The 16,186-nt window shown below is 35.8% G+C and overlaps 1 protein-coding gene across 2 annotated transcripts; it reads left to right on the plus strand.

Annotated features, from left to right (window-relative positions):
* Positions 1 to 668: 668 nt before the first annotated feature.
* Positions 669 to 15,152, plus strand: NOV (Histidine kinase-, DNA gyrase B-, and HSP90-like ATPase family protein). 2 transcript variants are annotated; one of them, XM_016332243.3, is made up of 13 exons: positions 669 to 1,201; positions 1,347 to 1,684; positions 2,449 to 3,127; positions 3,461 to 3,565; positions 4,150 to 4,324; positions 5,165 to 6,897; positions 7,413 to 7,625; positions 7,745 to 10,006; positions 10,436 to 10,554; positions 11,050 to 11,443; positions 11,516 to 11,833; positions 12,802 to 13,059; positions 13,446 to 15,152. In XM_016332243.3, exons 1-13 carry the CDS (start codon positions 740 to 742, stop codon positions 14,565 to 14,567), a joined length of 8,178 nt encoding a protein of 2,725 aa, XP_016187729.1. In that variant the 5' UTR covers positions 669 to 739; the 3' UTR covers positions 14,568 to 15,152. The 2 variants fall into 2 exon arrangements, with proteins under 2 accessions (XP_016187729.1, XP_016187730.1); XM_016332244.3 differs by having other exon boundaries at positions 1,062 to 1,201; positions 1,424 to 1,684.
* The last annotated feature ends 1,034 nt before the right edge of the window (positions 15,153 to 16,186 follow it).

Below are 16,186 nucleotides of genomic sequence, written 5' to 3' on the forward strand. Positions count from 1 at the left end.
TCACCACTATAAATACACTGACACCCCTCAGATATCTCTAAGTTCCAAGACACTTAAACCTGCTTATCCCCATGCTGACTTAGGCATCGGAGTGTCTTTGCAGGTACCACCCCCATCTCTTGGAACACACAACTCGGAGGCGGCTCCCAGACGTAAACCAAGTCAGAGACCACACTCCTCCAGCGCTTGGGCCTCACAAACAAGCCCAACCACCGTCCGGTTCTAGGTAAGCCCCGGAACAAAATCTTATCCTAATTTTTTATTAAATTATACAAATTAAAATCTGAAAATAATTTATATATATATTTGGAATTTTGGATGCTGAATTTATTTATTTATATTTAAAAACTAAAAGAAACATGTAAAAGGTAAATACCGGGCATAAATTTCACGCAGTTAACGCCGACTCCATATGTTTGTGTAAAATATAGGCCCAACATGTTGCTGATATGTTGGCTTTTTTTTGGTCAAAGATATGTTGGGCTTAAAACAAACGCTACCATCAGTGTATATAACGCTTACATTTGGACTCTTACACAACACTAACACCCATTGACCCTAATGTTGGGCTTCTATCTCCATCACACTCTTCTTTCTTTTCTTTTATTTTTTTATTTTTATTTTTATTTTTTATAGTTAAACCTCGTCTTAAACCTCGTATACGGTTTTTCTCATAGTCGTCAAGGAGTTGCGTGACCGCGCCAGTGTCGTCCCAACATTCGCCTCTAATTTACCGCGAATGTACGGCTACCAACCCCATTATCACCGTGGCGGTGCCGGAAACCGCCCCCGGCAGCCGGCTCCGCAACAGCCTCAGAACGCTGCCGTCGGATTTCAAAACCCTAACCCGTTTCCTCCGTACGGTTCCCACCGTCCGAACACAAACGGTGCTCCGGCATGGCTTGGCATCACTCCCCAGCAGCTGCCCCAAACGCAGAACCCTAACTTCCCAATCCAAAACGCTATCGGCTTCGCACCGCAGTGGCCTCAAGCTCCCAATCCAAAACAGGCCATCATCGAGCAGCTTGACCGCGCCGCCGCCACCGCCTGCCGAGACTTCCTCGCCGCCGGAGAATATGTCTCTGCGTGGAATGTTTCCCAGAAAGCTCTTTTGGCACTCCAGGTTGATTCTTGGAACACTTTGGGCATTAAAATGCAGCAGGTTCCCTCGCTTCACCGACTCATGATCACTGAAGGCAAGGTATATTTTCAGAAAGAAAACAATTAGTTGAGAATTGATAGATTTTTAGTTAAAGGAATTTGATATTAGAAAGTAGGTTTGATTCGAATATTATATTTTTGCCTATAAAAGAATCTGCTACCTTTTTTTTTGTTTGGTTGTGTAGGTGAATGCTTTTGTGCATTGCTTTGTTGGGGTCCGAAGAATCACTTCATTGTATGATTTGAAAATGGCAATATGCAGGAATGAAGGTGTTGCGGAATTTGAAGCACTGGGTTTGGGACCTTTTTTGCGGCAGCCTTTGGTAATGCATTATTTCTCAGTTAGTCCTGAAGCTACTGAAGTGTTTGAGATAACGAGTGGGGAGATAGTAAAGTTTCTAAGTGAGTTTTTAGATGTCTCCGGGAGTAAAGAAATTAAAGCTGAAGAATTTTTGGATTTTATTGCCAAGAAGCAATTGGTCAAATGTAGGGAATGGCTTGGCATTCGGATTCACAACTTGGGGTATGTTCTTGTTCTTTCTTTTTTTTTTTTTCGGAAGGTGGTATGTATAGTGTTAGATGAAGGGGTGGAGTTCATAATGGAGAAATTTATGCATTTATGATTAAATGAACTCACTTCACATAAGTTGCTATATAATGGTTTAATGCTAAGCTGATGGGAACTGCAAAGTTTTCTGCCAAATAAATACTCAGTGGTAATAATTTTGGGTTTTTTCCCTCCCCTTTCTAATAATTGAGTTGTATGCCAATTTGAGTTAAAACAATTTTTCTTTTCCATTGAAATGATTTTAGTTTTCATATTGTTGTTTTGTGGCACTTATAATATCGTGTGTCTGAAGCTTTTGGAGAAAATTCATAATAACCTTGATAAGTGGCTTCATGCTTATGACTTTTTGCACCTCCTTTGACTTGAAGTAGCCTTTTTATGTTTTTATTTGGCTGTACAATATATATTTGTGCCATTTTGTCTTTCTAGCCATATCCTTATTTGATTATCTTAATCCTCTTATATGTGAAGAATCACATTTGTGTGTCTCTATTTCCTATAAATGTAAATTTTAACATATAACTATTAAAAGTTCAAAATATCTATTGGCATTTCAATACAGTGATACTGGTGTTACACCATTCATGCACACCCAATTTCCAATACTTATAAAGGAATGAATAATTGCTTTTATCTTGTCAGGTTATTTGTTACTCTATATCTATTATACACAAGTTTGGGTTTCAGTCATACGTAATTATTCTTTGTTATGACCACAGAATGCATATAGCTGCCATACGGGAAGCTAGGAATTTTGAGGAATCAACACTGGAGAAATGCTTGAAGACTTTAAAAGTGAAAAGGGAGAAGATCAGCAAGCATCCTATTTCTTCCTCTCAGAAGAAACAGTTAGATGAACGTTTTAGTGCCATAGCTCAGCGTGTTGAGTCATTCTCTTCTGTGGAAAAGTCTTTTCGTGGGAAGCATATAAGATTTACTTCATCAAGCTCAGAAGATGAAGACTGCGATTATTCTACAGAGGATGATCAAAATCAAGATAATGACATTATTAAGAGCAGCTGCTCAATTTCAACGTCACAATTTGGAAAAAGTTCAGAACGAGTGAGTACTTGTCCTTACCCATCTGCAACTGAAGAGATGGAACGACTTCGGGTGAGGTGTGATCCACAGGCACAACTGCATCTGGATAGCAGCCAAAAACAGGAACTTGGTGGACCACCTAGGAAAAAACAAAAATCCGAGAATGCAACTTCAAAATCTGCTCCTTCTAAATTGCTTAAGAAAGAAAAAATTGAATCTGATGCAAACCGGATCAAGAATGGTACCACAGCCAAGGTAGCAACTGACACGAGTGAAGATCTTTCAATGGATAATGATTCTTTGCGGATGTTTGTCACAACCTGGAAAGAAGCATGTAGGGAGCACAACGTTGCTGAGGTAGGTATTTTGGGTTAGCTGAAGTTTAATTCCATCAGGTAACAATAACAGCAATGCCATTTCCCACATGACGGGGTTGCTTGGAACAAATGACGTCGTGATATTTAATTCTATCTTTTATTAGATTGAAAAAAAGAATTTTCCTCACTCCTCCCTAGAGGTAGATTACTAGATTCAGATTGTTGTTCTTGTATATGGTATAAAACTTGCCTATTTGAGGAAGAGATTACACATTGATTCAGTGTTTTGAACATATTTCCCCTTTCCTTTCATATTTGCAAGTATTTATTCCCCTTTCTATCTTTGAGCATTGACGTAGCCATTGTTGTGTAGGTTTTGGAGAGGATGCTTCGATTTTATGAAGTAAAACCACGTCGAAGGAACAAGGTCAGAATGATGTTCTCATCATATCCTTTCATCGGGTTACTGAATGCAGCTGTAAGCTTCTTTTCCTTAAATCTATTTATGTAACCTGATATGATTCTATTATGGTTTATTATTACATTTTTTTATGTTGAAATATAATTCAAATTTAGCTTTGACTTATTAATCATATTTTATTGACAAAGACTTATTCCCCTCTGTTATGCACTCTTTGAATATTTGATGAAGTCTTTATTTGTTTTTTATTGGTTTATTTCCCCATCTTTGTCTTAGTGAAATTCTTGTCTTAAACAAATGAGTAAACAGTCACTTTAATGCGCAAAGGATACAGTTGATATAAATTTATTCATCCAAGGAAAGTTGTTAGTTTGGTCCTTCAATAATAAAAATTACCATCAAATTCATCCTTCTGCATATGGACAATAGATTGAGCAACTAAAATGATGGCTTTTGTTAATAGTAATAGTAGAGAGACTGAGTTGATGTGCTAATATGATTGAGGGACAAAAGCAAGGTTATCACTTGGTATTTAAAAGGATTAAATTGATTTATGTTTGTTATATATTTGAAGGAATCAAATAGCTGTTTGTCCAAAAAAATGGTATCATCTATTAAAGTTCTCAGTGTTTGATCTGCAGGTTTCATCTATCAAATCTGGAACATGGAACAGCATCTATGATACCTTACAAGCTATTGGCCATGATGATTTAACTAACTCTTTGACCACGAGTTCTGAATACGAGACCATAGATATTGGACCAAGCCTAGACTATGTACCACTCCCTACAAAGGACAGTGCAAAGAATACACAGAGTGAGTCTGTTTACCTTTAGATCAAGCTTTCAAAATTTTTTTTCTAATTTTATTTTGTTATCCTCTGATATTGGCTTTATTTTCTCTATGTATTCCTTTTGAGAGAATTTCAATTATGCAAGAACTTGCCCAAATATCAAATAACTTTTTGAGTAGGAATTACTTGAATATGTATATGCAGAGTAGGATAAATAAAGCCATCAAGCACAAAAAAAATATGCAAGTTATTATCATTGTTATTATTTCGATTATCATTGTTGTTTTCTTTCTTCACTTTTTGATTAATCATTGAAGTGGATTATTTTATATAAACCATGGGCTATAATTGCCACATTTGCCACACATGTTTCCATGTTAGACTATATGGTAGTGGATGCTAGATGGAAGGTTCTACAGTTGTTTTTTAGTTATTTTAAGCTGATGTCATATACTTTAATTTCTTTTTCCTTCTGTCTCTATCTCTCTTCCCCCCTTTTTTCTTAATCTGTTTTTCTTATTTTTCTCCATTTGATTGAATGGAAATAAATATTACACACAATAGAAAGATTAAAGGGTAGTTAAGGGATTACCTTATGCTTTATTCTCTTAGGTAGTATATGCATAGGGGAGTTTTATACTCCTACAATCTGTATTGTATATTACTTATTCGATGGGAAATTCTCCTAAGATAATGAGTTTTATAATTCAAAATTTTTGATAGGGTTATTTGAGAATTTTCATTTTTTCCTCTCTGAATCACTAAAGGATATCCATGTCATTTGTTACCATATCATCTTTATTTTTCCACTTTGTATGACCAATCCTTGCTACACTTATTCTGAGTTGTTTCGAAATCAACAGGTGTTTCTGATGAAGATGTTATCAGAAAGATTTCAACCTATTTTGACTTCGATAATGAAGTATATAGAAATTGTAACTCACCACTTGAACATGGATTTATGTTGTTGAGGAAGTTTTATAAATGTGAAGATTGGGTGTCTGAGCAATTTGGGGTGAAGAATTTTAATTCTCTTGGCTATGGGGATTTCTTATCATTTGTTGAGAAGTATGTTCACCACCTGCCTCATGAACTACTCAAATTGCTAGTTGGTAGCACATGTGGAAAGTCCTCTTTGGAAGCTTGCATGTCCTCGAATCAGTTGGCCTTTTTGGTATCTCAGGCTCTTAGTGGTTTATGGGATAAAGAAAAGATAACTAAGAAGATGATTTCCATGCTGCTTATCAGACAGTTTCCTTCAGTTAATTTTGATGTGATGGAAAATGGTGCACTTGAGGATTTTCTGGGGTCTATTGGGGAGCAGAAGTCTTCTGTGACTTCAAAATGTGTTCTCTTTTCTGCAGCAATTATTCAAAAGTACCACTTTGAAGACTCATTATGTGATGGAGATAATTTGTGTAAGATCTCCACAGATAACTTGCAGATGATACAGAAAACAAGCTCCGAAACTGTTATAGCAAAAAAGGCAATTGAAGTCTTACTTAAGGCACCTATGTTGTCTGACTTGAGCAAGTGGTCTCACTGGGATTTTGTCTTTGCACCCTTCTTAGGCTCTCTTACATCATGGTTGTTGAATGATGTGAATACCAAGGAATTGTTGTGCTTGGTTACCAAAGATGGAAAGGTGATACGGTTAGATCAGTTGGCTACACTAGACTCATTTCTGGAGGCTGCAGTTCAGGGATCTTCTTTCCAAACAGCTGTGAATTTGCTATCTCTGGTCTCATTAGTTGGTGGAGAAAAATATGCTCCATTGTCACTTTTAAAATGCCATGCTCAGCGTGCGTTCGAAGTCATGTTCAGAAACTCAATTGAAAATATTGAAGTTAGTAATGGCAATGCTCTCCAGTCTGATGGAGCTCTGTGTAAAATGAAAATGTTAAGTGAATTTTCAACTACAAAGATGACAAGTGAGTTCAACAAACAAATGCATAAACTGAGTAGCGTAGTGTCTACTTTGTCAAGATTTACCCTTAAGTGCCTCGGTTTTCTGCCTGCTGAGTTCCATAGTTTTGCTGCTGATGTGTTACTTTCTGGAATGCAATCTGTTTCCAAGGATGCTGCTTCAGCAATTTTATGTGAATGCATCAATATGGAGCAACGTCTCATGCTTCATGAAGTAGGATTTTCTCTGGGTATTACTGAGTGGATTAATGATTATAATTCTCTTATTTCAAATGATGCTTCGGACTTGTCTTGTGCTGGTTCATCATGCATAAAAGATGCTAAGACTGAAAAAAGTACAGGCCTGAAACATGATCAAGCCATTGTCGATAAAACTTCTGTGCCACAAGCAGAAGTGGCTTCTTCACCTCAGGCTGTTGGGTTCAATGAAAGGGGTGAAAATTCTAATGTTCAATCTATTGGTTGCCCCGAAGATGCATTCCAACATGTTGAAGATACTGATGCAGCCTTGGTCATTGAATCAATTAGGCGAGACGAATTTGGTCTAGAGCCTAGCCTTTCTGATGTTGAGAATTGCATGTTGCAGAAGCAGCATGCTCGATTGGGGAGAGCACTGCATTGCCTTTCACAAGAGCTATATTCCCAGGATTCACATTTTATTCTTGAATTGGTAAGGATGCCCATTCAATTTTTTTTTTTTTTCATTTATTGCTTTGCTTGTGCTTAAAATGAAGTAGGAACGGATGGATATTTAGTGGTTCCCTCTTTCTTCATTTTTTTAGGAGTATGTTAATGTTTGTACTCTATACCCTATTAGACATCATTATTAGATTTTCCTAAGTGATTGAACTTTGGAAGGATGGGACAAATATTTAGATTGTGGTAAATGGAAATGTTTTTTTTTTTTTTTTTAAAAAAAAAAATCATATTTGATTGAATTTTTTGGTTTTCGATTTGATAACATCATGATAAACAATTCTTTGAGAGTTGTGGCAGATTTGATTATAATTATCTTCAACGTTTTTTATTTGAATAGATTATAATTAAATGGTTTAGGGTTTTGCACTATTATGAAGGAATAGATTCCCAACATGAAAAGTTGGTTAGAATTTTGATGAGTCTTTTGGTAGCTTTCTGTTTTAATATTCTTTGTATATCTAATAAACGGTTGTTCCTATTGTTCAGGTTCAAAATGCAGATGATAATACTTATCCAGATAATGTCGAACCAACACTAACATTTATTCTTCAAGATTCTAGGATTGTTATATTGAATAATGAGAGGGGTTTCTCTGCTCAAAATATGAGAGCACTTTGTGATGTTGGAAATTCAACAAAGAAAGGATCTAATGCTGGTTACATAGGGAAGAAAGGCATTGGCTTCAAGTCTGTGTTCCGTGTATGTCAGGAATTTTTCTGAGTTTATCTATCCTTTTGTCATCATAGACCCTTTCCCTAGATAGTTTATTTTGTACTTCAGATAGTGTGCGGTATTAATTTTTGTTGGCTTCACTGTAGGTGACAGATGCTCCAGAGATTCATTCCAACGGTTTTCATGTTAAATTTGACATCAGCGAAGGACAGATTGGTTTTGTTTTACCCACAGTAGTACCTCCTTGTGATACTTGCCTGCTCAGTAGAATGGCATCTACTGATACCGATTCATGTGATGATAAACATTGGAACACATGCATAGTGCTGCCATTGAAGTCTCATCTTCCAGAAGGGAGTGTTGTGAATAGCATTATGACTATGTTTTCAGATATTCATCCTTCATTACTACTATTTCTTCACCGCCTGAAGTGTATCAAGCTAAGAAACTTGCTTAATGATACACTTATTGTTATGAAAAAGGAAATTTCAGAAGATGGTATCATTAAAGTGTCTCATGGGAAAGAGAAAATGGCATGGTTTGTTGTATCTGAGAAGTTGCAGACGAAGTCTTTTCGCTTTGATGTGAAAACAACTGAAATCTCTATGGCATTTACGCTACAGGAATCAGATGATGGATACAGTCCATGTCTAGATCAGCAGCCCGTTTTTGCGTATCTTCCTTTAAGAACATATGGCCTGAAATTTATTCTTCAAGGTGATTTTGTTCTTCCATCATCTAGGGAAGAAGTTGACGGAGATAGTCCATGGAATCAGTGGTTATTGTCAGAGTATCCTAGTTTATTTGTCAGAGCACTGAGAGAGTTTTGCGTGCTTCCCTGTTTTAGGAATGAACCAGGAAAGGGGTTGTCTGCTTTCATGAGTTTTGTCCCTTTAGTTGGGGAAGTGCATGGTTTTTTCTCTAGTCTTCCTCGTCAGATTATTTCTAAACTGCGATTGATGAGTTGTTTACTTGTTGAAGGTGACCACAATCAATGGTCTCCTCCATGCAAGGTATTGAGAGGATGGACAGAGCAGGTGCGCAATCTACTTCCTGATAATATACTTCTTGAACACCTTGGGCTTAGATACTTGGATAAAAATACAGTATTATCTGATACACTAGCAAGGGCACTAGGCATTGAGGAGTTTGGCCCAAACATTCTTATTAGAGTGCTGTCGTCTTTATGTCACACTAAGAGTGGGATGATATCAATGGGTATGAGTTGGTTGGCTTCTTGTCTAAACACACTCTATGTAACAATATTCAATTCATCTGGCTCAATGTCAGCTAATTCTGAAATAAGAGAAGATATTCTTCAATGTCTTCAAAAGCTTCCATTTATTCCACTTTCAGATGGTACATATAGTTCAGTGGATGAAGGCACCATATGGCTGCAGTCCAATACATCAAGCATAAGTTTTAACAGCAAGCATAACCTGGAAGCTTTCCCTAATATATGTGCTAAACTAAGGACTGTAAACCCCACCCTTTTTCCCACCTCTTCTACCGATACTTCAAGCTTGAATGCAACTATCCTGGACAATGTTACACGGTTACTTCAAAGTATTGGTGTTCAACAGTTGTCTGTACATGATGTTGTGAAGCTTCATATTTTACCAGCTTTGTCAGATGAAACAATGGCAAACAAGAACAAAGTTTTGATGGTGGAATATTTATGTTTCTTAATGCTGCACCTAACAACTACCTGTTCAGATTGTGTCATTGAAAAGGAGCATATAATCTCAGTGTTACGGGGTAAATCTTTGTTATTGACAAACTGTGGCTTTAAATGTCCTGCTGAGGTTCCAATTCATTTCTGTGCCGGATTAGGAAATCCTGTCAGTCCAAAAAAGTTGGCTGATTTTGTGAACATGAGGTGGCATGAGATAGACATAAGCTATTTGAAGCACCCAGTTAATGAGTCGTTTTCTTCTGCCTGGATGAAATGGAGGGAATTTTTTGAGAAAATTGGTGTCACAGATTTTGCCCAAGTAGTCCAGGTGGATAAGAGTGTTGCTGATGTATCTGACATCACTTTTAAGCATGCAATGTGGGATAGGGGTTTAATCTCACCTGATTCTAGAGTCATTGATTGGGAATCCCCAGAAATACTGCATTTAGTATCCTTATTGTCTAAAAGTGGCAATCAAGAAAATTGTAAATATCTCTTGGAGGTTCTTGATAGATTATGGGATGCCTGCTATGCTGATAAAACTATAGGTTACTTCTCTAATTCTGACGGAGATAGATGTCCCTTTAAGTCTGCATTTTTGTGCAAGTTATGTGATGTGCAGTGGGTAGCATCATCCATGGATGGTGAGCTTCACCATGCTAAAGATTTATTTTACGATTGTGAATCAGTCCGGATGATCCTTGGAGCCTTTGCACCATATGCTTCCCCAAAGGTAAAATTTTTCCTGCAATTTTGATGCAAGGATGAGTGGGTAATACTAATGAGTTGTGTAATTTGGGAGTTGGGGATTAACTATTAATAGTATATTTTTGCCCTTGTCCTTTTTAACTTCTTTTATTTTGTTTTATTTTTTTAAAAAAATCTTTATCTGGACTATATTTCGTATTCTGGATTTTGATTGTCTTCAGTTTACGTTCCTTGTCCTGGTAGTTGTAGTATTGTCATATTTTTATCTTTGGGATTTCAGCTTTCAATTTATCATTCGAGAAGTTGTAGTGTGTACAGATATTTTCCGGTGGTGTTCTTTTCTAGTTCTCAATCGATGTCTGAACTTGTGTATCCAAGTTTTGAATGATGCGATACTGTTCAGAAAATAGAATATAGGCTTTGGGTCTTGATGTCAGTACGTTTTCTATTTCAGGTGAAAAGTGAAAGATTGGTAAATGATTTAGGGTTCAAGACAAGAGTAACTCTTGGTGACATTTTAGATATTCTTAAAGCTTGGAGAAAAAACTTACCAAATTCTCCATTCAAGGCCAGGTATGCTCCTTTTCATCTTTTGCACACAAATGTAAGTATGTAATAACTTTGACTGTGTGAATGTTCACAATTGTTATCAGTAATGTTCAGTGCTTACCATTCCCTTATGTTAAAAGCTCTTGATTTAATTTCATAACAATTCTCCGAACAGGGTGCATATTAGTTGTCCAAACATTTTTGGGATTGTTACACAGATGTTCACCTCATGTCTGTTCTGAGAAGTTCTGTTTGTCTCAAGTTGTCTGAACTCTTAACTTTTTTATTTTAAAATAGGGGGCTGGTTATACAGTGCTTTGAGTTTTCATGTTTTAATTTCTGTAAGGATTTTGTACATAAAGAATATAGGGCAGAAAAAAGAGTGAACTCTTATAACAAGAAAAACAAATCTTGAACTCTTTGAATTAGTTGTTCATTAACCTGTGTTATTGCTTCTACATCTTTATGTGATGTTTAATACAATTTTGTCTGACTATTAGTTTCTACATATTTTTCCAGCATAAGACAAATGTCCAAATTGTATTCATTCGTTTGGAATGAAATGGTAGCTTCAAAGCAGAAAACCATGGAAGATTTGATGTCTGGACCTTTCATATTTGTCCCCTACTCATCTGTCTCTAGTGATGATGATGTTGTATGTGGAACATTTTTGTATCCAAATGAAGTCTATTGGCATGATTCAACTGGCTCTGTTCAGGAAATGAAGGAGTTCCATCCTCAATGCAGTTCATCTCTTTCCCCTATAAACAAGTCATTGTGCACTATTTACCCTGGCCTTCGTGGATTCTTTGTCGAGGAGTGTGGAGTACAAGAGTCACCTCCTCTACGAAGCTATATTCAAATTTTGCTGCAGTTATCAACTGCCACTTTACCATCACAAGCAGCAGATAAGGTATGTTCTGAGCAATGAAAAATAACAGATTTCTTTTGCAAGAAACCTTTTTAACATCCCCCTTATATGTAGACTTTCCAAGTTTTCCTCAAGTGGGCAGATGGATTAAAATCTGGTTTGCTGAGTCTCGAGGATGTCATATATTTGAAAGATTGTCTTTCCAAACTGGAATTCCCAGTGCTTCCTACTGTGCAAGATAAGTGGGTTTCATTACATCCTTCCTTTGGCCTTGTGTGCTGGTCTGATGATAAGAAGTTGAAAAAAGAATTTAAGCATTCAGATAACATTGACTTTCTGTACTTTGGTGAGCTAACCAAGGATGATAAAGAACAGGTTCAAAATAAAATCTCCAACCTCATGAAAAACTTAGGTATTCCTGCAATCTCAGAGGTATGATTTCTCTTCACTTGAAGGGCTCTTATTTGTGGTAGTTTGTGTATTTTATAAGTTGTTATATTGACACAAATAAACACTACAAACATGAACATGTTTCTATTTTGTTTCATTCCTAAATTTTGTTTGATATTTTTGTTCTTGATTGTATCGGATTTATATTCTCTGTTGGTAGTTTAAAGTTAGATATTTCATTTTCTATTGCTTGACCAAGAGTTACAAATCATAATGGACATGGGCTTCCACTTTGTTGTCTGAGCATTTAGAATGTGTTCATGCATTAATAATGGTAAAAAATGGCCCCTTTGGGTTGCGATTGGCAAGACATTGGATAATTCTTTGGTAACAAAGTACATTATTCAATATGCTAGGGATGAAAAACAAATTTACTAATATACTAAATACAGTTTGTGAAATGACATGGTTTGCTTGGAGAAAGGAATTAAAATGGTTTGGTCATAAATTCACTTTTGTTTCATAACCATATTTTTCAGATTAACTTCTATGGCTAGATTTAATTGGGTCCTAGAAAAGACCTTTCTGGCATAGTATTCCCTAGTTGCGAATTTTAAGAGCCCCAAACTGAAGTTTACATTCAGTCCCAAGATCCCTATAAGAAATGCCTCAATATACAGATCAAATTGATGAAACTCCCCTAAAATTAATGCATTGTTGAAGATTACCAAATTTTCTACTGCAACACCTACTAAAATAAACACTTTGACCACTGATTGGATGCTCATGTGAATTCCATGTCGAGGGCCACATTGTAAATCGATAGTGAAAATCAACCCAACATTTGACATACTTGATTTTCTAATTGAAAGGATCCATTTCCGGTTATATTAAACAAACAAATTATTGGCAGTATAAATCCTCTCTCTGGGAATATCCTAGTTATATTTATGTCCTTGAGACCTTGACATTATCGGTTATACATTAATGCATCATGATTTTTAGTGCAGGTTGTAACTCGTGAAGCAATATATTACGGTCTTGCTGATTGTAGCTTGAAAGAGTCATTGATTAACTGGATCCTGCCATATGCTCAGCGCTACATTCTTAAACTTCACAGTGCTAGATATGCTCAACTCAAGCAGTCCAATTTCGATATTGTGATGCGGCTCAAAATTATTGTTGTCGAGAAGCTTTTTTATAGGAATGTTATAAAGAGTTGTGGCAGTGCATCAACAAATCGAGTTGAATGTAGTTGTCTTCTGCAGGTACGTTGTAAATCCTTTATTTTATGACTGAAGGAATCATAATTTTTTTTGAATGAATATTTGTGATGGAAGCTGAAAACAAAACCTGAAGAATGTGGAAATGTCTGCTTGACTTTCAATATATAAAATTTTAGAAGCTAGGCATAATTTATATTTTCAAGTCATCTTCACAACCTTAATTAATGGATAAGATTCCATTACTGCATTACTAGAAAATTTGATTGAGATAATTGGTGATTTAATTCTTTACATGGACCAAAGCCTACGCCTGGAAATTAACTGCGTGTCACAGCTCAGATATATGCTGCATTTTTATTTTGCTTTTTGAAGTTTTCTCTTCTGAGTTCTGAACCCTACCCTTATATATATGCCTGCGTTTCTTGCAGGAAAACGTCCTGTACACCACCCAAGAATCAGATTATCATTCTATGTTTATGGAGCTTTCTAGTTTATTATTTGATGGGACTTCTGAATTACATTTTTCAAATTTCCTTCATATGATAACAACCATGGCAGAATCTGGGTCTTCTAAGGAGCAAATAGAATTTTTTATAGTAAATAGCCAAAAAGTGCATAAACTTCCAGATGAAGAACCTGTTTGGGAACTGTCTTCTGTGTCAACACTGGAAGAGGCAGGCAAGGTGCTTCCCTTGGATCAAGCGCCATCAGTAAATGGACAGCTCTTTACAAGAAGAAAGGCTGGGGTCAACAAAAACTGGCCGCCTGCTGATTGGAAAACTGCACCAGATTTTAATTATGCGCGTGCCAATGGTTTGAAGACACAAGCCCCTGGGATTAACAACTTCACTGAAGCAACAAAGGATGATAATTCTGAAAGCACTACTGATCGACCTGTTTGTGCTGAGCAAGCATCACTTTCTTTTGATTGGACCATTAAAGATGACCAGCCGGCAAATTCGGTGGCATTAATGTTGCATGAGAATAACAACTTAGAAGTTCAATCCTATCATGATTTTGATCCGAGTGCTTTTGCCGTCCATACTGGATCTGATCCTGTTTGCTTAGATGAACCTCTAGATGAAGTTAACAAAAATTCATCATCAGTTTTTAGCAGGAGAGATCGACTTCAATATGGCGCATTTGATGCAGTGCAAGCAAAGGCAACAGGCAGATTAGGTGAACTTCTTGCATGCAAATACTTTGTTGAGAAAGTTGGAAAGGATGCTGTAAAGTGGGTCAATGAAGTTAAAGAAACAGGATATCCATATGACATAGTCATCGGGGAGGAGAGCAATATAGAGTACATAGAAGTTAAAGCAACCAGATCCCCAAGAAAAGACTGGTTCAACATAACGACAAACGAATGGCAGTTTGCGTTTGATAAAGGTGAATCCTTTAGCATTGCATTTGTAGCAATAATGGAAAATAATATTGCAAAGGTCACAATATTCAAAAATCCTGTGAAGTTATGCCATATTGGTCAGCTGCAATTGGCTGTCATGATGCCAAGACAACAGAAGCAGTTGCCTCCTAGCTGCCATTCCTAATTTATTATGCTGTTTAGATGGATTTGATAAAGTCAGATTCCCAGTTTCAAGGCCACTCCTTTCTGGAGCCGGCCAGAGGCATGCTTGTTGGGAAGTTTTGTTTTAATTGCTGAGACTTGAGAAGATTAATTATGAACTCAACCATGCAAGATTTGTCACATAAACTTTTTGCACCGGGATCGGGTGCTCTGCATATAACAGTTATCTCGAACTTCCCACATCAAGGGTCCTGGGGCAAATAATGTGGGGACACCTCAACAGCACTGTATCTGTATGTATTTTCTTATTCCAAGATTTTCCAGTTTTAATACAAATCTCTCATTCTTTGGAAAAGGTTCATTTCAGCTATATTGTGTTTGTCTCAAAAGCATGGCTGTCAATAGGTGCTATTTTTATCCTTGATTATCTTTCCATTTGTTAGGCAAGTGCAAGGGTTCATCTTGTTGTGGATGTAAATACTAAATAGTAAATACACGACCTTTTAAATCTTACTTGATTTAGGATCCGAAATTGTTCTCGATCTAGCACGCAGTTGGGGAAATGTTAAACCGCTTGCTTTTGCCATAATAAACGTAGTTATTGTCATGCTCTGGAGTTTTATACTTGTGCGAAAAACTAGAGTGAGACCCTGTCATGCACGGGAAGTTAAATTAATATAGTATATTCTGGGAAGTTAAATTAATGTAGTATATTCTAATATTGTTTAAAGATTGATTAGATAATATGTAAACTACGGATAAATTTAAAGTGTTTAAATTAAAAATATTTTGCAAAATATTTATTTGATAATTTATGTATAATTTTATATAATTATTAAAGTAAAATATAATACAAATTGCATTATAGTTATTGTTTTAGAAATTTGAAATAATTTATTTTTACAAAAGACATAGATTTCTTATATTAGAATCTACATCTTTATTTGTCGTTTTTATTGTTTGCAAATAATTAAAAAAAATGTTAGAAAAAAAATGAATTAGACTGAAAGCATAAAAAATGCAATATCATGATATATTTGAATGTATCTAGAAAAGGAGATGTGTTAATTTTGAACTTGTTTGGAAGAATTTTCAGCAATTGATATGATATATTAAGAAATAAAGTAATAGTAGTAAGAGTTGTATGTAATATGTTTTATAAATGGACTAAAGTGTATAATAATAAGAGTCTTATACAACATATACAAATAGGTCAAATAATGTGAAATTTGAATATTTGTAAGTGAAATTTTTTATGAGTAAATAGTCAAATTAGTTTTTGAAAGATTACTCGTTCTTTAAATTGGTCATGTTAGTTCTTTTGTCACTTTCTTTGTTGATGATGTCAAAATTTACTAATGTGGCAGGTTAAGTGACTCCATAACACACACCTAGGAGTTTTAATTGACTATCAAAATAATAAATTTATGAAATTAGATCAAATCAAAACCTAATCGAGGAGAGAATTTGAAGTATTAGAATTCCTCAATTTGGGGTTGATTTGATCTAATTTCATAAATTAATCATGTTAATAGTCAATTAGAACTACTAGGTGTGTGTTGTGATGTTACTTGATGTCCGACATCAACAAATTCTGATGGCGTTAGTAATAGAAGTGACCGAAAGACTAATATGACTAAT

The sequence above is a fragment of the Arachis ipaensis genome, chromosome B3, assembly GCF_059453495.1.
Source record: "Arachis ipaensis isolate K30076 ecotype BB chromosome B3, ASM5945349v1, whole genome shotgun sequence".
NCBI lineage: Eukaryota > Viridiplantae > Streptophyta > Magnoliopsida > Fabales > Fabaceae > Arachis > Arachis ipaensis.

Bases quoted from the DNA above. Each gene is read 5' to 3' on its own strand.
- NOV (XM_016332243.3), top strand. From the start codon at position 740: ATGTACGGCTACCAACCCCATTATCACCGTGGCGGTGCCGGAAACCGC. The intron at 10,555-11,049 runs GTATGCTCCTTT...ATATTTTTCCAG, and splicing joins AATTCTCCATTCAAGGCCAG to CATAAGACAAATGTCCAAAT. The intron at 11,444-11,515 runs GTATGTTCTGAG...CCTTATATGTAG, and splicing joins CATCACAAGCAGCAGATAAG to ACTTTCCAAGTTTTCCTCAA.